The following is a 17,726-nucleotide window of genomic DNA, read 5'->3' on the forward strand; positions in this document are numbered from 1 at the left end:
TTAATTTTTTTTCCAGCCTAAAACGGAGACTTTCTACTCGTTCATCAATTTTGAATACAAAGACTCGGAGATTGAATAATCAAGCATTTGAAAATGCAACTTATAAAGATGATGATGATGAAGACGTCATCATATTAGAAGAAAACAGTACTCCCAAACCTGCAGTAGATCATGACATTGAAGTGAAGTCAGAACAGAGTCACATCGAGCAAAGTGGTCATCAGGTTGAGCCTGTGGCTGATAAAGAACCTTGTGCCCAGACTGGTTCATCAAGCACCTTATCCTCCAGGTGTGATCAGGGAACTACTGCGGCCACCCAGACTGAAGCTCCAAGTATAGTTGTTAAAAAGGAAGAAGCACTTGAAGACGAGATAGATGCACGAAATGATACAGCTGTGCCACCATCCTGTGTGGAAGCTGAAGGAAAGACCCAAGAAACCCAGGAAACCTTTGAAAAATCTGTGGGTGACGCTAGTTGCCAATTGAATGAACTGAGAAATGAGCTGCTTTTAGTTACCCAAGAAAAAGAAAATTATAAAAGACAGTGTAATGTGTTTACTGATCAAATCAAAGTGTTACAGCAGAGGATACTGGAAATGAATGACAAATACGTGAAGAAGGAAACTTGCCATCAATCTACTGAAACTGATGCTGTGTTTTTACTTGAAAGTATTAATGGCAAATCTGAAAGTCCAGACCATATAGCATCTCAGTATCAACAAGCTTTGGAAGAAATAGAAAGGCTGAAGAAACAGTGTGGTGCTTTGCAACATGTAAAGGCCGAATGCAGTCAGTGTGCCAGCAATGAAAGCAAAAGTGAAGTGGACGAAATGGTTGTGCAGCTTGATGATGTGTTTAGACAGCTAGACAAATGCACTGTTGAGAGGGACCAGTATAAAAGTGAGGTGAGTGTACTATTCAGCATAATGAGAGTCCTGGGAATTCCAAGGCGTCTGAATCACAAAGAACTGCCAGTTGCTAGATTGGGATAAATTACTTAAAAATATTTCCATGTATTGACTGTTGCCCCACTGCTTCTCAACTGGGGACTGGTCCTCCCGGGGTCACATGGAAATGTGTGTTGAGGAGATGGATGTTGGTAGAATTTAATGGGTAGTAATTGGGTATGATAATTTCCTGTAGTGTACTGGAAATTGCTGTGTAATGAAGGATTGTCCTCAAAATATGGTTCTCATTCTCATTGAGCCACTCAGTTGCTTAATATAGAAAACATCGCTCCATTATTAATAGGCCCTACAATAACCATATAGATGATGATGTCCTCATTTTATAAATGTACCTTGTATTAGTTGTGATTAGGTTTGTTGGCCGGTGATAGCGCCATAGAACGGCGATAGTTCTACAGGCATCAGGGACAGCAGGCTCCTACATGTTGTTGCTTTGCTCCTCCGTGTGCAGTTATGGTCAGAGGTGGCCTCCAGGTCCAGTTCTCATATATCGATGTTCCAAGCAGCAGGAAAGAGGAGGTGTGCACTTCCTAAAAGTTGCTGATACTCCACTTGTCAGAACTTAGTCATCTGGCTAATGGATGCCTTGGAGTGTAGTCTCTATTCAGGGTTCTTCCACTGAAGAAGGAGGAGAAAAGATGGTAGATGTCAGAAGACAAGTAGTAACCTCTGCATATACCCTCCATTCACATTTGGATAGCTCCTTTTAAAAACATGTATTTTATATGTTAACGCGGTATTTGAAAGAAGGATTTTCTGCTAAAGAATTTGGAAATAGGATGGTGATCTACTGCCCCTTCTTCCTGGAAATAATGCTGACATAACAGCTCATTCAAACATTCATCTTGATCTGTTGGCTCGGAGCTAGATGACAAAATATATAAAAATCAATATGAACTTTTGGTTATAACTTAGAGCTCTGAGTGTGCAAGAAATGAAAGCCACTTTGACATCAACATGATTTAGGCACTTATAATTTGGTTTTCCTGTTTTTAGATACCATATGTTTTCAGTCAAGCGGTAATTAACATTTTGTATTCTTTGAATGTGACAGGATGTCAAGGAGAAACCAAAACAAATGAAATTTTGTTGATAGAAAACCATCGTGGGTGTTCTATTTGCCCTTTTTTGATGGTAATTTTCATCAAGCAGAAGGAAGGGTCTTTACATTTCTTAGCTTAAGTTAGTACTTTGGCATTAGCATTTTTAAGTTTTACAGTTATGAAATTTTTTTTCAGGTTGAATTATTGGAAATGGAAAAATCACAAATCCGTTCACAATGTGAAGAACTGAAAACTGAAATTGAACAATTAAAATCCACAAATCAACAGTTAGGAGCAGATGTTTCAACTTCAAGTAACATAGAAGAATCTGTAAATTATACTGACGGGGAAAGGTAATATCACATGAGGCATGACGCTGGGGCTGCCTTCTGGTTAGCATAATACTTGCTAGCACATCTCAAACAAATAGTGCTCAATCAAAAGAACACTACCCTTCAAAGAATGAGCAGTTTAGGTTTATCTTTTTTTTTTATTTATTTTTTTATTTTTTTATGATAGGCACACAGTGAGAGAGAGAGAGGCAGAGACACAGGCAGAGGGAGAAGCAGGCTCCATGCACCGGGAGCCTGACGTGGGATTCGATCCCGGATCTCCAGGATCGCGCCCTGGGCCAAAGGCAGGCGCTAAACCACTGCGCCACCCAGGGATCCCAGTTTAGGTTTATCTTAAGTGAAATAGGAATTTGGAAAGAATAAAGCACTTGATTGGTTAGAGTGGCTTGGAATGCTGTGTGGGGAAAAGTGGAAAGTGAGATATCAAAGAAGGTGGTAAATTTGGCCATGACTAGAAGACAGGAGACTATTCCATGAAACCTAATTTTCTACCTGGATTTCCTTTTGTACTTGCCATTTCTTTATGGTTTGCTGTCCTCATTTTACTATATGTCATCCCCAGTGTTAACTTTCAGATAATCACAGAATTATTAGAAATTGCCGCAGTACAGATGATTAATAGTTAGAAGTTCTGTGAAAACAGGAACATAGGAAGTGAATGATTACCCTAACTCAGTAAGATATAAAACAGGCTTGGGGTTTTGTTTTAGTTTTGAGTGTGGGGGAGGCAGATGCTCAGATAGGAGAGGATGATGGTGCTGGTGGTATGTCGGTGACCTACCATCAGAAAGTAGCCATTAAGAACTAAAAGGAGGCAGCTCTTCCTGCTCATAGAGTATGACTTCAGACCTAAAAGGCACCATCATTGAGAAATAATCTTCCACCATCCTGACCTCAATTATATTACCTTGTTTTTTAAGTTTTGTTTTTTTTTTTTTTTTTTAAGATTTTATTTATTCATGAGAGGCAGAGACCCAGGCAGAGGGAAAAGCAGGCTTCCTGCGGGGATCCTGATGTGGGACTGTGTCCCCGGACACCAGGATCATGATCTGAGCCAAAGGCTCAACCACTGAGCCACCCAGGTGCCCGGTTAAGTTTTTAAAGGATTTCAGTAGGGCAGCCCTGGTGGCTCAGCGGTTTAGTGCTGCCTGCAGCCCAGGGTGTGATCCTGGAGACCCAGGATCGAGTCCCACGTTGGGCTCCCTACATGGAGTCTGTTTCTCCCTCTGCCTGTGTCTCTGCCTCTCTTTCTCTGTGTGTCTCTCACGAATAAATAAATAAAATCTTAAAAAACAAATAAAAAATAAAGGATTTCAGTAAATCTGCTCATGGAAATGAAGTAGAGCAGTACACGAAAGCCTAGAGGGGTAAGGTCAGAAGAAAATACCAGGTGGTGTTTTTCAAAATGAGAACCACAAGCATCTCTGGTGCTTGTAGAGATGCAGATCCTTGGCCTGCAATGCAGTTTATTAAATTGGGAACTTTTTTTTTTTAAAGGTTTTATTTATTTATTTGTGGGAGATAGAGAGGCAGAGACATAGGCAGATGGAGAAGCTCCTGCAGGGAGCCTGATGTGGGATCTAGGATCATGGGATCACAACTTGAGCCAAAGGCAGATGCTCAACCACTGAGCCACCCAGGTGCCCCAAATTGGGAACTTTTAAACAGTTTCAGGTACTTCTCTTGCACACTGACCTTTAAGTAACTGTTGATCATTCATTCATTTATTTTAACTGATCTTTTAAACCTGTGCTTTCCAAAATAGTATACGAATATGTGGCTACTGACACTTGAAATCTGGCTGGTCTGATTTGAGATGTGCTTTAAGTGTAAAATAAAAATATTGAAGCTTTAGTAAGAAAAAGAATGTAAAATACTTCATTAAATAATATATTTTGATTATGTGATGAAATAATATTTTAGTTACATTGGGTAAATGTAAAACTGCCATTAAATTTACAGTTGCATTTACTTTTTTTTTTTTTTTTTTTTTACCATAACTATGTGAACATTTTAAATTGGTTAGGGAGCTTGCAGTATTTCTCCTGGACAGTGCTGTTCGGTTCACTAGAAATAAGAATCTGTGGCATGTCCAGTAGATAGGAGAAATTAGCCAGGACAATCGAAAGACTTAAAAAAGATGTAAGAGGATCCTTGGGTCATATTAGTCTTTTGTGTACTTTTCATAAAGATAAAAGATTGTGGTTACAACAAAGGGGACATTCTTGGTAAGGCTGTAGGATGGTTAATAACTTCTGGAAAGCAAAGCAGAAAAGTGTTTGAACCCTGGACCTCTGATCAAAGATGAGTGGGGAAGCTTGGACAGAACGTGGCTGGAGTGGGAATGATGTAAAATTTTATCCATGGGGCAAAGGAATCTTAGGATCCAAGCTCACAAAACATGTTTAAAATCATATATTACTGTGCATTGTCAACTTAGGGATGAGCATCTTGGCTCTTCAGACATTTCTGCCTTAGATCAGTATCGAAGCTAAATGTGGGCTGCTTATATTTGGGTGAGGAACAGAATAAGAGCAACCAGCATTCAGTTCCTAAGTTTCACTCAGTCTTTGAAGCAAAGGCTGCTGAATAGTCATAGGTCTTTAAAAAGTCTAGGGTGTTGGGGGCACCTGGGTGGCTCAGTTGGTTGTGCATTTTGATGTCAGCTCAAGTCTTGATCTCAGGGTCGTGAGTTTGGGTGCCATGATGGGCTCCATGATGGGCATGTCCATGCTGGGCATGAAGCCTGCTTAAAATAAAAAGTAAAGTCTAGGATGTTGATATTCAGATATATGTATATAAATATGGAAGGAAGGGTAATGATCATCTAATCCAGGGATTCCCAATGTTTTTAGCAAAACACTATTCCCTATAAATGCACAGTAAAATGGATTATCAGTGAACTATAGCATATTGAAAGGTTCAGAGAAATCTTGATTTACAAAACTTGTTTTACATTATTTAGCCAAGAGTTTTGTAAGCTTATCTGATCATAGAACCATTTCTCTTTCCTCTTACACAAGGGTAGATATCTCAAAGAACACATTTTAGAGAACAGTTCAGTTTTATTTTCCTCAGAGGCTGAAATTGAAGGAGAGGCATTCTTATTCTGAGACCAGTGTTCTCACTAGTTTATCACTGCTGTTTTTCAGGTAACAATATTTTATATTTTAAATCACACCTCGTAATTAATTATATGTATTTTACCAGTCCATGTTTTCTCCAATAGCAAGTTAAAGTCGTATTAGTTAGAACCAAACAGAGCCAGCAGTTGATGAAACAGTCTACTTACCAAGAGATAAATACTATTTATCTCTTGGTAAGTATAAATACTATTTATCTCTTGGTAAGTAATTTATCTCTTGGTAAGTAATTATTAAGTTAAATTATGGATTATTAAAGTAAGCGAATTCATGTTTCACTTAAATTTGAGGCCCCAGATGAATATTAAACTGTGTTACAACGCTCACCTAATCGATGTAATATTTGTATCTGCAGCCTCAAACTCCGATCTCTTCGAGTTAACGTAGGACAGCTGTTGGCCATGATTGTACCTGATCTCGATCTTCAGCAAGTGAATTACGACGTTGATGTGGTTGATGAAATTTTAGGACAAGTTGTCGAACAAATGAGTGAAATCAGTAGTACTTAAGGTCTATTTTATGTGAGATAATAAAAAGATTTGCTTGGTCCTGTGGTTGTATAGCTTTCAGAGTTGAAACCATTTTGTTTTATAGATATGACAGGTGACAGGCTGAAGAACCATGATCTTACTGTATTCTATGCATTCAAGTGTGGTCACAGATACTGTGGGCACACGGTCACACCTTTTGAAATGCCTGCAAATCGTTCTTAACTGAGCAGCTGAACAGCTAACTCATGATTCTGTTTTGAAGTGTAAATACTTGTAATTAAGTCTGCACATATTTTTTTATTACCCTAGAGGACTTAAGTGTTTTTCACCAAGAGCTTTTCAGGTTACCCCTAACCTTTGTGCAATTTTTTCTGGTTCCCAAAGTGTATTTTTCTCTGAAGCGAGGGCTGTGCCATAATACAAATGGGAATGTTACCTTTGATTTTCTTACAGAGAAGTTTAAACAGGATTTTTTAAAAATGGAATTACGCTCCTGATAAGATAAGTTGTAAGTGAATTGAACATTAATGTTTCTTTTCTATAAATTCTTACCTGCTGAAATATTTTATTCATGGAAATAAGGTAAGCAGAAATTCTCAATCCATTTTGCCAGGATTTTCCTTGTGCTGAGATTGCCAATCATGGTTAAACGCAGTGTTTTTATAGAACAAAGAAATGATCTTTAGTATAAAAATATACTGGCATCAAAAATACTAAATGTCCCACCACATTTACTTTGAAGCCCATTTTTGGCTGTGTAGTCAGCATGGAGTGGGCACAATAATCGTTTAATATTTCTTTTTGTGAAATTTCCTGTACAACCTTTTGTAGGATTACTACAGGTTAATGAGAGTTGAGGAAGACAATCTTTCTCAAACAGTACGGCATACCTTTCATTAAATTACAGACCTAAGTGTTTTATGTCCTGGAGGTAAACAGCAAACTGCCCTAGGATTATAGTGTTACATGCCATAAAAATTATGCTTTATTGGTCCCATGTTTGTGCAATTTTAAAGAGATGGCTTTCTATTAATTATAACTATGTATATATAATTAAGAATCGTATTTTCCACAACTGAAATGTGCATTATTTTTTTCAAAGTTTTACCATTGCTATTTATTTTTACTTTTGTTTCTGAACATTCAATACATGTTTCTTTTATATGTATGCTTAATTACATGTCTTTCATATACAATATTAAATTTTTACTGTACATTAACTTCTAGAAAAAGCAAATAAATGAAGGTTGTTTTTATTTGCTTGATAAAGTAATTGAAAGTGTATTTTTGGTATGAAGCTGGTTTTCTGTCCTAATTGTATCTGCCCAAATTTTAAAATATCTTGTAATAAAATAAAAAAATATATATGATGGCTTACTCTTCAGATACTACTTTTAAAGAATTCTATATTCAAATTATATTTTGGAAACTAAAGCTGTCCATTGATCCTCAAGTTGAGCTCATTTTAAAATCTATTAATTACCACTTCTATTTAGGAGACTAAGACTGCTCCATTAAGACTCTAAAAACTGAGCTCATCTTGAGAGAGTGTGTGCGTGCGTGAGTGTGTACGTGTATTTTACACTCAAGAAGAGACTCTGTCAATCATTTAGCCTCAAGAAACCTTGCTTAAACGATAGCGGCAATATAGAGCATGTCTCAGTTTGTGAATATTTATGTAGCAGTTGTTTCTGGAATTTGCTATTTTTCCCTCCTTTGGGTCAGCTATATTCTTGCAAAAATATATATATTTTACATGGCTGTTATCTGGCTTAATGGAAAGTTAGTCACAGGATTAGTAAGTTTGCTTGCTCAGTTGATTCTTCGGAAGTACTTACATTTTTTTCACCCTTTAAGAAAATGATTGCCAAGATACGATTCTTTGAAAATGTAGCTAACAAGATTTAACAGAACAACAACATAGGCTTTCATGTATATATCATATTTAGGTAGAGATATCTTTTATTAAGTTAAATTTGTAAAAGGCTAGTGTGGGAGGACAGCATTTAAACTAATCATTACTTAAAAAAATAGTATGAGGAATTAAACCAGTGTAGTCCACAATCCCTGCGAACAGGACCCACTGAAACTAGCAAAGCATTCGTGCAGCAGGGGTGGTGTGTGGCATATCCATGTGTCTTTTATTTGGGCCTCAAATTCCTAATGTGGGCAGGTACTGCTGGGGACTCAGACTTAATTCTCGTGATCAACAGCCCATTCATTCATTATTTGTCATTGAAGAATGATTAAAGTGATACATCTGGTGGTTTTCACCTCTTGCTGCGTATTAGAATTACCTGGGTCTCTTAGGAATCCTATGCAAGGATGCACACCATACTAATTAAGTCAGAGTCTAGGTTTGGCGCAGGTATCAGATTTGTAAGGCCTCTCAGCGTGCCACTAGAGCTGAGAACCATTGATCTTTACCTTCCTGTGATGAGTGTTTACAAATGTTGAACTCAGTTGGTTCCTGAAACAAACTCAGGATTTACATGGCCTCTTTCTCACGGGGGCGAGCAAGGAGGGGGAAAGGGGAGCATAGTTGGTGCCCAAGTTAGAAATGTAAATGGAACAGAATGGTATAAAGTGAAAAAGACGTACCCACTGCTTGCTTAGCTATTGTTAACCACTGTTGCTTTTTCTGTGTCCTTCCAGAAAATATTAGCTGCATACATATACACATTCATATATATGCATTCAGTTTACATTAAGTTTTATATCTTTATATTTGGTTATATATTTGTATCTCAAGTTTTCACAAAGGTAGTACACTATATAATTGGTACTTCGACATTTCCATGTTACTTTTTCCAAACAGGTTTGGTAACCTTCTATGATCTGCATATGCTCCTAACACTCATTTATTACTCATGTTTTGTCATTATAAAATATGCTACCGTGAAAATTAATACACACCACACACTTTTACAAGTATACCCAGAGTGTAAATTTGCAGTGAATATTGATAGGTCAGAGTGTGTGTTATGTAACTTTTAATAAATGTTACCATGCAAAAATGAATTTAAACTCCTGTGAAAAAATAAATATGAGTTTTTTCCTCTGTCTCTCCATCAAATTTACTAATCTGATATGTGTAAAAATGACCGCTTGCATTCTTTGTCTCAGGTTGAACATCCTTTCTTTTTTTTTTTTTGAACATCCTTTCATATGTCTTATTGACCATTGTAATTTCTGTGTACTACATCATCTTGTTTGGCTATTCTTTTCTTTTGGGTTCTTTGTCTTAACTACTTTATGAAGCTAAAAGCCTGTGCTAATGTAGCCATAAACACCATGCAGACAACTAGCTTTCAGAAAATCCACAGTAGGTTAAATTTTTTGTACAATGTTTCAAATACTCATTGGAACAGAGTCAGACCCACTGGATCCATGTTTTTCCATATATTTGTCTTTTTTACTTTGGCCACAACTCAGGAAAAAATGCCATTAATATCCATCTGGTGTGGAAGGACGTGTATAATGTTTAGAATTAAATTTCATGATCACAGGGCAGCCCGGGTGGCTCAGCGGGTTAGCGCCTGCCTTCAGCCCAGGGCGTGATCCTGGAGACTCAGAATCGTGTCCCGCGTCAGGCTCCCTGATGGAGCCTGCTTCTCCCTCTGCCTGTGTCTCTGCCTCTCTCTCACTCAGTCTCTCATGAATAAATAAATAAAAATCTTTAAAATAAATAATAAAAATCTTATAAATAATAAAATAAATTTCATGATCACAGAGTTAATTTCCTATATCCTGGCCTATAGGGAAAGACCAGAGGAGACAGAGTCTTGGTAAATCAATTCATTCAGACACAATTGAAGTTACTGAATACAGTCACAGAAGATAAATTAGCTCTTCTAAAACTGGAGTGTGAATCACAACTTCAGTAAGTTAGTTTCATACACATTCTAATGAATTGTGAGTAAATGCAACTTGCTATTTCACACAAGTACAAGTTAAACCCCAGGCTTCCTTGTTAATTTCTTGCAAAGCAGTCAGGACTCCATATCATGGTAACAATATATAGAACAAGTTTAAATTTGAAAATATTAACTTTTACCGCAACCTAATACTTAGGTTATATGAGTGTCTTCACTCTGCAACTATCTATAATTTGGCTATAAGCTTCATAGCAAAATGTTAACAGTGTTATATTCACAAAGTGAGTCAACAGACTGCCTAATCTCCCATGGGTTTCCTGATAAATGCTGTTGACAGTTGTGGCCAGTGGTTTTTGTTTTTGTTTTTGTTTTTTCAGGATCTTACTCCTTATTTGAGAGAGAGTGAGTGAGCAAAAGGGAGAGAGAGAGAGCGAGCACAAGTTGGAGAGGAAGAAGCAGACTCCCCACTGAGCGGGGAAGCCTGACATGGGACTTGATCCCAGGACCCTGGGATCTTGACCTGAGCCAAAGGCAGATACTTAACCGACTGAACCACTCAGGTGTCCATACGGCTAGTGTTTTGAACGTCAGTACTGTGATCTCAACCAAGGCTGACTTAAAGTAGTTTATTTATAATGTGCTAATGGAGGGAGCTGAGCTGCTACTGTAGAGCATTGTTGCCAATTTGCTGTGTGACCTTTAGTAGGTCTGTTCTTGCTGTGCGATCCTGAGTTTCAGCGGTATGAGTTGTCTAACCAGCCAACAGCAAGAGAAGTGACACAGTCTGACATTACTATCAGTAGATAGTTACCACTTTTCCCAGTAGAGAAGTACAGGGGTCTAGCACCATAACTTATTATATATCATTAAGGAGTAATTATAATACTTATGTAATTGTGTTACATAAAATATGTAATACTAGTATTAGATATTATTCACTGTAATGACTTAACCAATAGTTTCTCACTTCCCACTAATTTACTGTGTTTTTAAATTGATTTTTTTTCAGTATCAGATACTTTTTAAAATATTCATTCATTCATTCATTCATTCATTCATTCATTCATTCAGAGAGAGAGGCAGAGACACCAGCAATGGGAGAAGCAGGCTCCATGCAGGAAGCCTGACATGGGACTTGATCCCGGGTCTCCAGGATCACACCCCAGGCTGCAGGTGGCACTAAACCGCTGCACCACCAGGGCCGCCCAGTATCAGATACTTTAAACTGTTACAGGAATTTTCAAATGTATACAAAAAAGAGAAACTATGCTAATGAGCCCCCCGTACCATCACCCTGTTCCAACATTCTCAACTCATGGTTAATCTTGTTTTATCTATACCCCTTCCATGATATTTTTAATGTGTGTGATACAAATATTAACTCATTAAGTTTTTTTATTGCAGAAAAATATAAAATTTTGCTATTTAGCCATTTTTAAGTATATGAGTTGCAATAAGTATATTCACATTGTTGTGCAACTATCACCACTATCCATTTCCAGAACTTTTCATCCCAAACAAACTGTATCCACGAAACAGTAACTCCATTCTTCCCTGCCCTTGGTAACCTCTGTTTTCTGCCTATGAATTTGCTTATTCTACATATTTCATATCAGTGGAATCATAAAATACTTTGTGTGTCTGGCTTATGTCACTTTCCATAACATTTTTAAGGTTCATCCATACTGTTGCATGTATCAATTTCATTCCTTTTTAAGGGTGCATACTCCATTGTATGTGTGTACTACATTTTTATATTTATTTATCTGTCCAGGGACATTTGGGGTGGTTTCACTTTTTTACTATTAAGAATAATGCTGCCATGAATGTTATTGAATAAGTATCTATTTGAGTCTTTGCTTTTATTTTTTATTTTTTTTAATTTATTATTATTTTTTTAATTTTTATTTATTTATGATAGTCACACACAGAGAGAGAGAGGCAGAGACACAGGCAGAGGGAGAAGCAGGCTCCATGCACCGGGAGCCCGATGTGGGATTCGATCCCGGGTCTCCAGGATCGCGCCCTGGGCCAAAGGCAGGCGCTAAACCGCTGCGCCACCCAGGGATCCCAGAGTCTTTGCTTTTAATTCTTTGGGATAACATACCTGGGAGTGGAATCACTGAATTATGTGGTAATTCTGTATGTAAGCATTTGAGGAATTGCCAAACTGTTTTCCACAAAGATACATCACTTTACATACCCACAAGCAATGCAGAAGTGTTCCAATTTTTTCACATCCTCTCCAATATGAGTTTTCAGGGTTTTTTTGTTTCTGTTTTTAATTAGCCATGCAATGAGTGTGAAGAGTTACCTTTATGGTTTTGATTTGTATTTCTCTAGTGGCTAGTGATGTTAAGCTTATTTTCCTGCGTTTACTGGCCATTTGTATGTTTGGAGAAATGTCCATTGGCGTCCTTTGCCCATTTTTAGCTTTCTTATTTTCTGCTGTTGATCTGCAGGATATGATTTTGTAAAAAAAAAAAAAAAATTATATATATATATATATATAAATCTTATGGATATATATATATATATATAAATCTTATGGATATATATATATATCCTGGGTATTAGTCCCTTATCAATCAGGTATATGATTTGCAAATATTTTCTTCCATTCTGTGGCTTGTCTTTTCGCTCTTGAGTTTTTATGAATTTGAACTTACTTATTTTGTTGCCTGTGCTTTTGGTATCTGGAGAAATCATTGACTAATCCAACATGAAGATTTTTTTTCTGTTTTCTTCTGAGAGTGTTATAGTTCTAGTTTTTATAATATCTAGGTCTCTAATCCATTTTGAATGAATTTTTGCATATGGTATAAGATTTCAACTATGTTTTCATGCATGTGGATATCCAGCTTTCCCAGCAACATCTTTTGAAAGAGACTGTCTTTTCTCCATTGAAAAATTATCTCTCATCCTTTTAAAAAATCGATTGACCATATAAATGAGGGTTTATTTCTGGGCTCTCTTCCAGTGGTCTGTATGTCCTTATGCCAGTACCACACCATTTTGGTCACTGTAACTTTCTTGAAAGTTTCAGAATCAGGAAGTGTGAGTTCTCCAACTTTGTCCTTAACATTGTTTTGGACATTCATGGTCCCTTGAGATACCATGTGAATTTTAGGGCAGGTTTTTCTATTTCTATAAAACATGCCATGTAGATCTTTGGTAGAATTCACTGGTGAACCCATCTGTCCAGGGCTTTGCTTTGTTGGGGGTTTTGGATTATTGATTCAATTTTCTTACTAGTTTCAAGTATTCAGATTTTCTACTTCTTCATTATTAAGTTTTGGTAAACTGTGTTTCTAGGAATTTGACCAGTCATATAAGTTATCCAGTTTGCTGGAAGATATTTGTTCCTAGTATTCTCTTTTTATTCCACAAAATAATCCCTTTTATTTTCATAACATCAGTAATAATGTCCCTTTCTTTTCTGATTTTAGTCATTTGTGTATTCTTTATCTTCTTGTCAATCTACTTAAAGGTTTGTCACTTTTGTTGGATTTTTTAAAGATTCATTTGTTTATTTGAGAGGGAAAGTGCACGTGTTTGTGAGCATGGGGAGGGACAGAGGGAGAGAGAGATTCTTAAGCAGACTCCCCACTGAGCATGGAGCCCAACGCGAGTCTTCATCTCATGACCCTGAGATCATGAGCTGTGCCAAAATCAATAGTTGGATGCTTAACCCACTGAGCCACCCCTAGTGTCCCAGTTTTGTTGATCTTTTTTAAAGGACCAGCTTTTAGTTTTGATTTTCTCTATTGTTTTTCTGTTCTTTATTGTCCCTCCAAAATTTAAAGCAAACTCTAGACATATCATCTGTAAATAATTTAGTATTATCTCTAAAATATGAAATTAAAGTTTTTCATCTTAGATTTTAAATATAAGAATTTTAAACCTACAAAGTAATGCTATTATTATGCCTTAGATTTTGATACTTTAATACCAAATCTAATGAGCATTCAGATGTCTTTGATCGTTTCACAATTATTTTTCCAAGTAGCTGTTCAAGTTGGAATCCAAACAAAATCTACAAGTTGCATTTGGTTGGTGTCTCTGAGGTTTCTTTAAATCTATAGATTCTTCTTCCTCTCTTTTCTTACTTTTTGGTTGTTGAAGAAACCAGAACAGTTTTCGAGAGTTTCCCTCATTTTTGGTATCATTTAATTTTTAGGAAAATCTTTCTCTTGTATTCCTGTAAGGTGGTATATCTACAGAGTTAGTCAAATTCAAGTTCTCTGGCTTTATTTTGCTTTGTTTGGAAGAATCCTTCTTAAGTGGTACTATGTTCTTTGGGTTGCATCACAACAAGAGGTACTCAATACATATTCATCCCTTTTTGTTATATTAAGATTCATTATTTGCATTCAGGTGTTGTCATCTTAAACCATCCTTTATAAAGTCCCCTATTAGGCTTCACCTTATGATTTTAGCATACATTAATAATTGCACCTACATTCATTATTTTATTAGGAGTTGTGAAGTGGTGATACTTCTATTTTATCATTTCTACTGAATTGTGGGACATCTAAAAAAAAAAAAAAAAACCTGTTTAGTTACCTGAGGCATATAGTTCATATAGAACAGGCAGGATAAATGTTTGGCTCATGCCTTATTTCCTAATGTAACCAATGAGGTTTCTTGTTAATATCATTATGTAAGTAAATTTTTAATCATTTTACATTTTACTTCATGTTTCAATATACTGTGGCAATTTTCCCATGTTAAATTGTCTCACTTTGACTAGAGGTCCTTACTAGGATTACATAATCCTAGTAGTCTTTGATGATTTTCTTGCCTTCTGGTGTAATAAAGCATTTCAGGCTTGTCTAATACATTTCCTCATCTAGATCTGGAAACAGCCATTCCTCCAGGGAGCTGTGGTTCTTTTCAAGGGAAATGTTATTTAGAGACCATAATTGAGGCACAGACATACTCATTGCTTCTGGTTTGGGTATTAATTCTAAGCCTTTTTAGAGGACTGACCTAGGAAATGCCTTTTTTTTTTTTTTTTTAAGATAAAATATATACCGCATATAAACCAATGCTGCCCAATTTGGAGAATTTATTTTAGATTTTATATACCTAGATTTCTCATCTTCTTTGGCTGGAAATCTTGGTTTCTAACCACATAATATAATTATTTGCTTTTCCCAATAAACATTTATATATGCATATATATGTGCATATATATATATACACATATGTATCAATACCACCATCATTTCTAGCCATGGATAACTGGAGGAAAAGTTTAAACTTTCTTTGGGATATTTTCATATTTTTGTGTATCACTGGTAATAGTTCCTTCTTATGCTCATCATAATGCTTCTTCATCCTTGCTGTTGCAGTATTTCCTTTTGATCTCTTTTTTTTTTTTTTAATTTTTTTTTTTTAAATTTATTTATGATAGTCACACACAGAGAGAGAGAGAGAGGGGCAGAGACACAGGCAGAGGGAGAAACAGGCTCCATGCACCGGGAGCCCGACATGGGATTCGATCCTGGGTCTCCAGGATCACGCCCTGGGCCAAAGGCAGGCGCCAAACCGCTGCGCCACCCAGGGATCCCTCCTTTTGATCTCTTATATAGAATTCCGCTGTATGAATATGGCACAGTTTGGTTACGTTTTTTCAATTGATAGACATTTGGTCTTTCCACTTTGGGCTATTATGAACAAAGCTGCTATAAACATTCTTGTGTAAGTTTGCTTTCATTTTTTTCTTACATATACACCAAGAGTGGAAAATTCTTAATTATAGGGAACAGAGGGTTGCTGGAGGGGAGGAGGGTGAAGGGATGGGGTAGATGGGTGATGGGCATTGAGGAGGGCCCTTGTAATGAGCACTGGGTGTTATATGCAAGTGATAAATCATCCAACTCTACCCTTGAAACTAATACTATATTATATGTTAACTAACGAATTTAAAATCTTGAAAGAAAAAAGTGGAATTTCTGGGCCAGAGGGTAGACATATCTTTGACTTAAACTACTGAACAGTTTCCTAAAGTATTTGTATTCAGGCTGATATAACAAAGATACCATAGACTGGGTGGCTTAAATAACACACATTTATTTCTCACAATTCTGGAGGTGAGGAAGTCCAAAAATCAAGGCACCAGCAGATCTGGTGTTTCGTGGGGGCACTCTACTCAGTCTGAAGGTGGCTGTGTCCTCCCTCAGGTGGTGGAGACCTGGGAAAGGGTCGGGGATGGAGAGGAGAGGGAGAGAGAATTTTTTACTCTTCATCCCCTTGTAAGGGTACCAATCCCATGATGGGCTCCATCCCCATGACCTCATCCATACCTAATTACTTCTTTAAACCCCACCCATAGATACCGTCTGGTCAGGGATTAAGGCTGCATGCAATGTACGAATTTGGGGTGAGGGGGAGACACAAACATTTAGTCCACAACAATCTATCATTTTTCATTTGTGCCAGCAGTGTGCTCCACTAAGTCCTGTGCATTCAATTTCTAATTTTCCTTTTCTCCTATTTTTCTTCTTTTTATTCTGATAAAATTTGCTCAATATCTTTTCCTAACCCTGTATTGAACTTTCAATTCCTGTCGTTAAATCTTTAGGACACTCTTCCTTCCTATCCTTTTTTTTAAAATTTTTTATTTATTTATGATAGTCACAGAGAGAGAAAGAGAGAGAGGCAGAGACACAGGCAGGCTCCATGCACCGGGAGCCCAATGTGGGATTCCATCCCGGGTCTCCAGGATCGCGCCCTGGGCCAAAGGCAGGCGCCAAACCGCTGCGCCACCCAGGGATCCCACCTTCCTATCCTTTAATAATGTTTTATTAGAACATATTCTGACTTCAGATTATTCCAGAGTATTCACACTTAGAAAAGGAAACTAATAGTAAAGTGCATTCAGAGAAATCTTTGTTTTCGCAGTCAGATTAAGAGTTAGCCCCTTTATATTAATTTTCACTATAAAAAAGTTCTCAGGAAACCAAATACCCGTGGTCCCTTTAGAGTGATGCAGTTGTGCTAAAATCAGTGCTTGAGGCCCAAAGTAAAGTTCATTGATTGTTGAAACATCTAGCTGGAATCACTTGCAGTAGAACTTGGTGCAAATCTCTGAGGTCTCCTCCAGCAAACACTTTCCTTCCGTACTTCTTTTTTGAAAACTTGACAACTTTTTTTTTTTTTTTTAATTTTTGATCCTCACTTTGGGCCACCATGTGGCTCCCCAGGCAGGCACTGACATCAAGCCCCCCAGATTTTCACCAAGAAAGCCAACTCCTTCATGTATATTTAGTATCTAAACCTGTGTCTTTTTTTTTTATTATTTTTTTTTAATCTATAGTTTAGAATCCTGGCACTCAAAGGAGATGGTCAGAGGAGTCATCTGAGAATCAACAGCGTTTGTCAGAAATGTGGAGACACCTGGTGGTTATCAGAGACATTGAACCCTTGGTTCCAGACCAGACTGATTATCACTCACCTGGGATCTTGAGAAAATGCAGCCTCCCTACCAGGAGCGCCTCCTGCTGGATACTCTGAATCAGTGGGCCTATGTAGGGCCAGGAATCTGTACTTTTAAAACAGCCAGATTATCTACATTAGTCATTCCCAGTCCAAAGTCTTAGCCATGATTTAAGAGAGAAGATCTAAAAGCTACGTATCTGGATCACATTATCTTAGCTTCCTTGTAGAAGTCAGGCTTAAGGAGACTCCAGTCATTCCCTTCAATATGAGACATCCATTTACAGACAACTTCTATACCTTTCATAAAATTGGCTAAGAGCATCAACCAGCATTTATATAAGAATCCATGTCATTCTTTTTCCTAAAAAAAAAAAAAAAAAAAAAAAAAAAAAGAAGAGCTGGTT

At 37.1% G+C, this 17,726-nt stretch overlaps 1 protein-coding gene across 3 annotated transcripts in view; it reads left to right on the plus strand.

Annotated features, from left to right (window-relative positions):
• Positions 1-7,375, plus strand: part of MORC3 (MORC family CW-type zinc finger 3) — a 40,177-nt gene extending 32,802 nt beyond the window's left edge. For all 3 annotated transcript variants that reach the window (XM_038581448.1, XM_038581450.1, XM_038581449.1), the window contains exons 15-17: positions 17-905; positions 2,207-2,364; positions 5,863-7,375. In XM_038581448.1, coding sequence (XP_038437376.1) covers positions 17-905; positions 2,207-2,364; positions 5,863-6,016 — 1,201 coding nt within the window. In that variant the 3' untranslated portion in view covers positions 6,017-7,375. The remainder of the gene's footprint in view (positions 1-16; positions 906-2,206; positions 2,365-5,862) is intronic.
• Positions 7,376-17,726: the final 10,351 nt, after the last annotated feature.

Source organism: Canis lupus, chromosome 31 (assembly GCF_011100685.1).
Source record: "Canis lupus familiaris isolate Mischka breed German Shepherd chromosome 31, alternate assembly UU_Cfam_GSD_1.0, whole genome shotgun sequence".
NCBI lineage: Eukaryota > Metazoa > Chordata > Mammalia > Carnivora > Canidae > Canis > Canis lupus.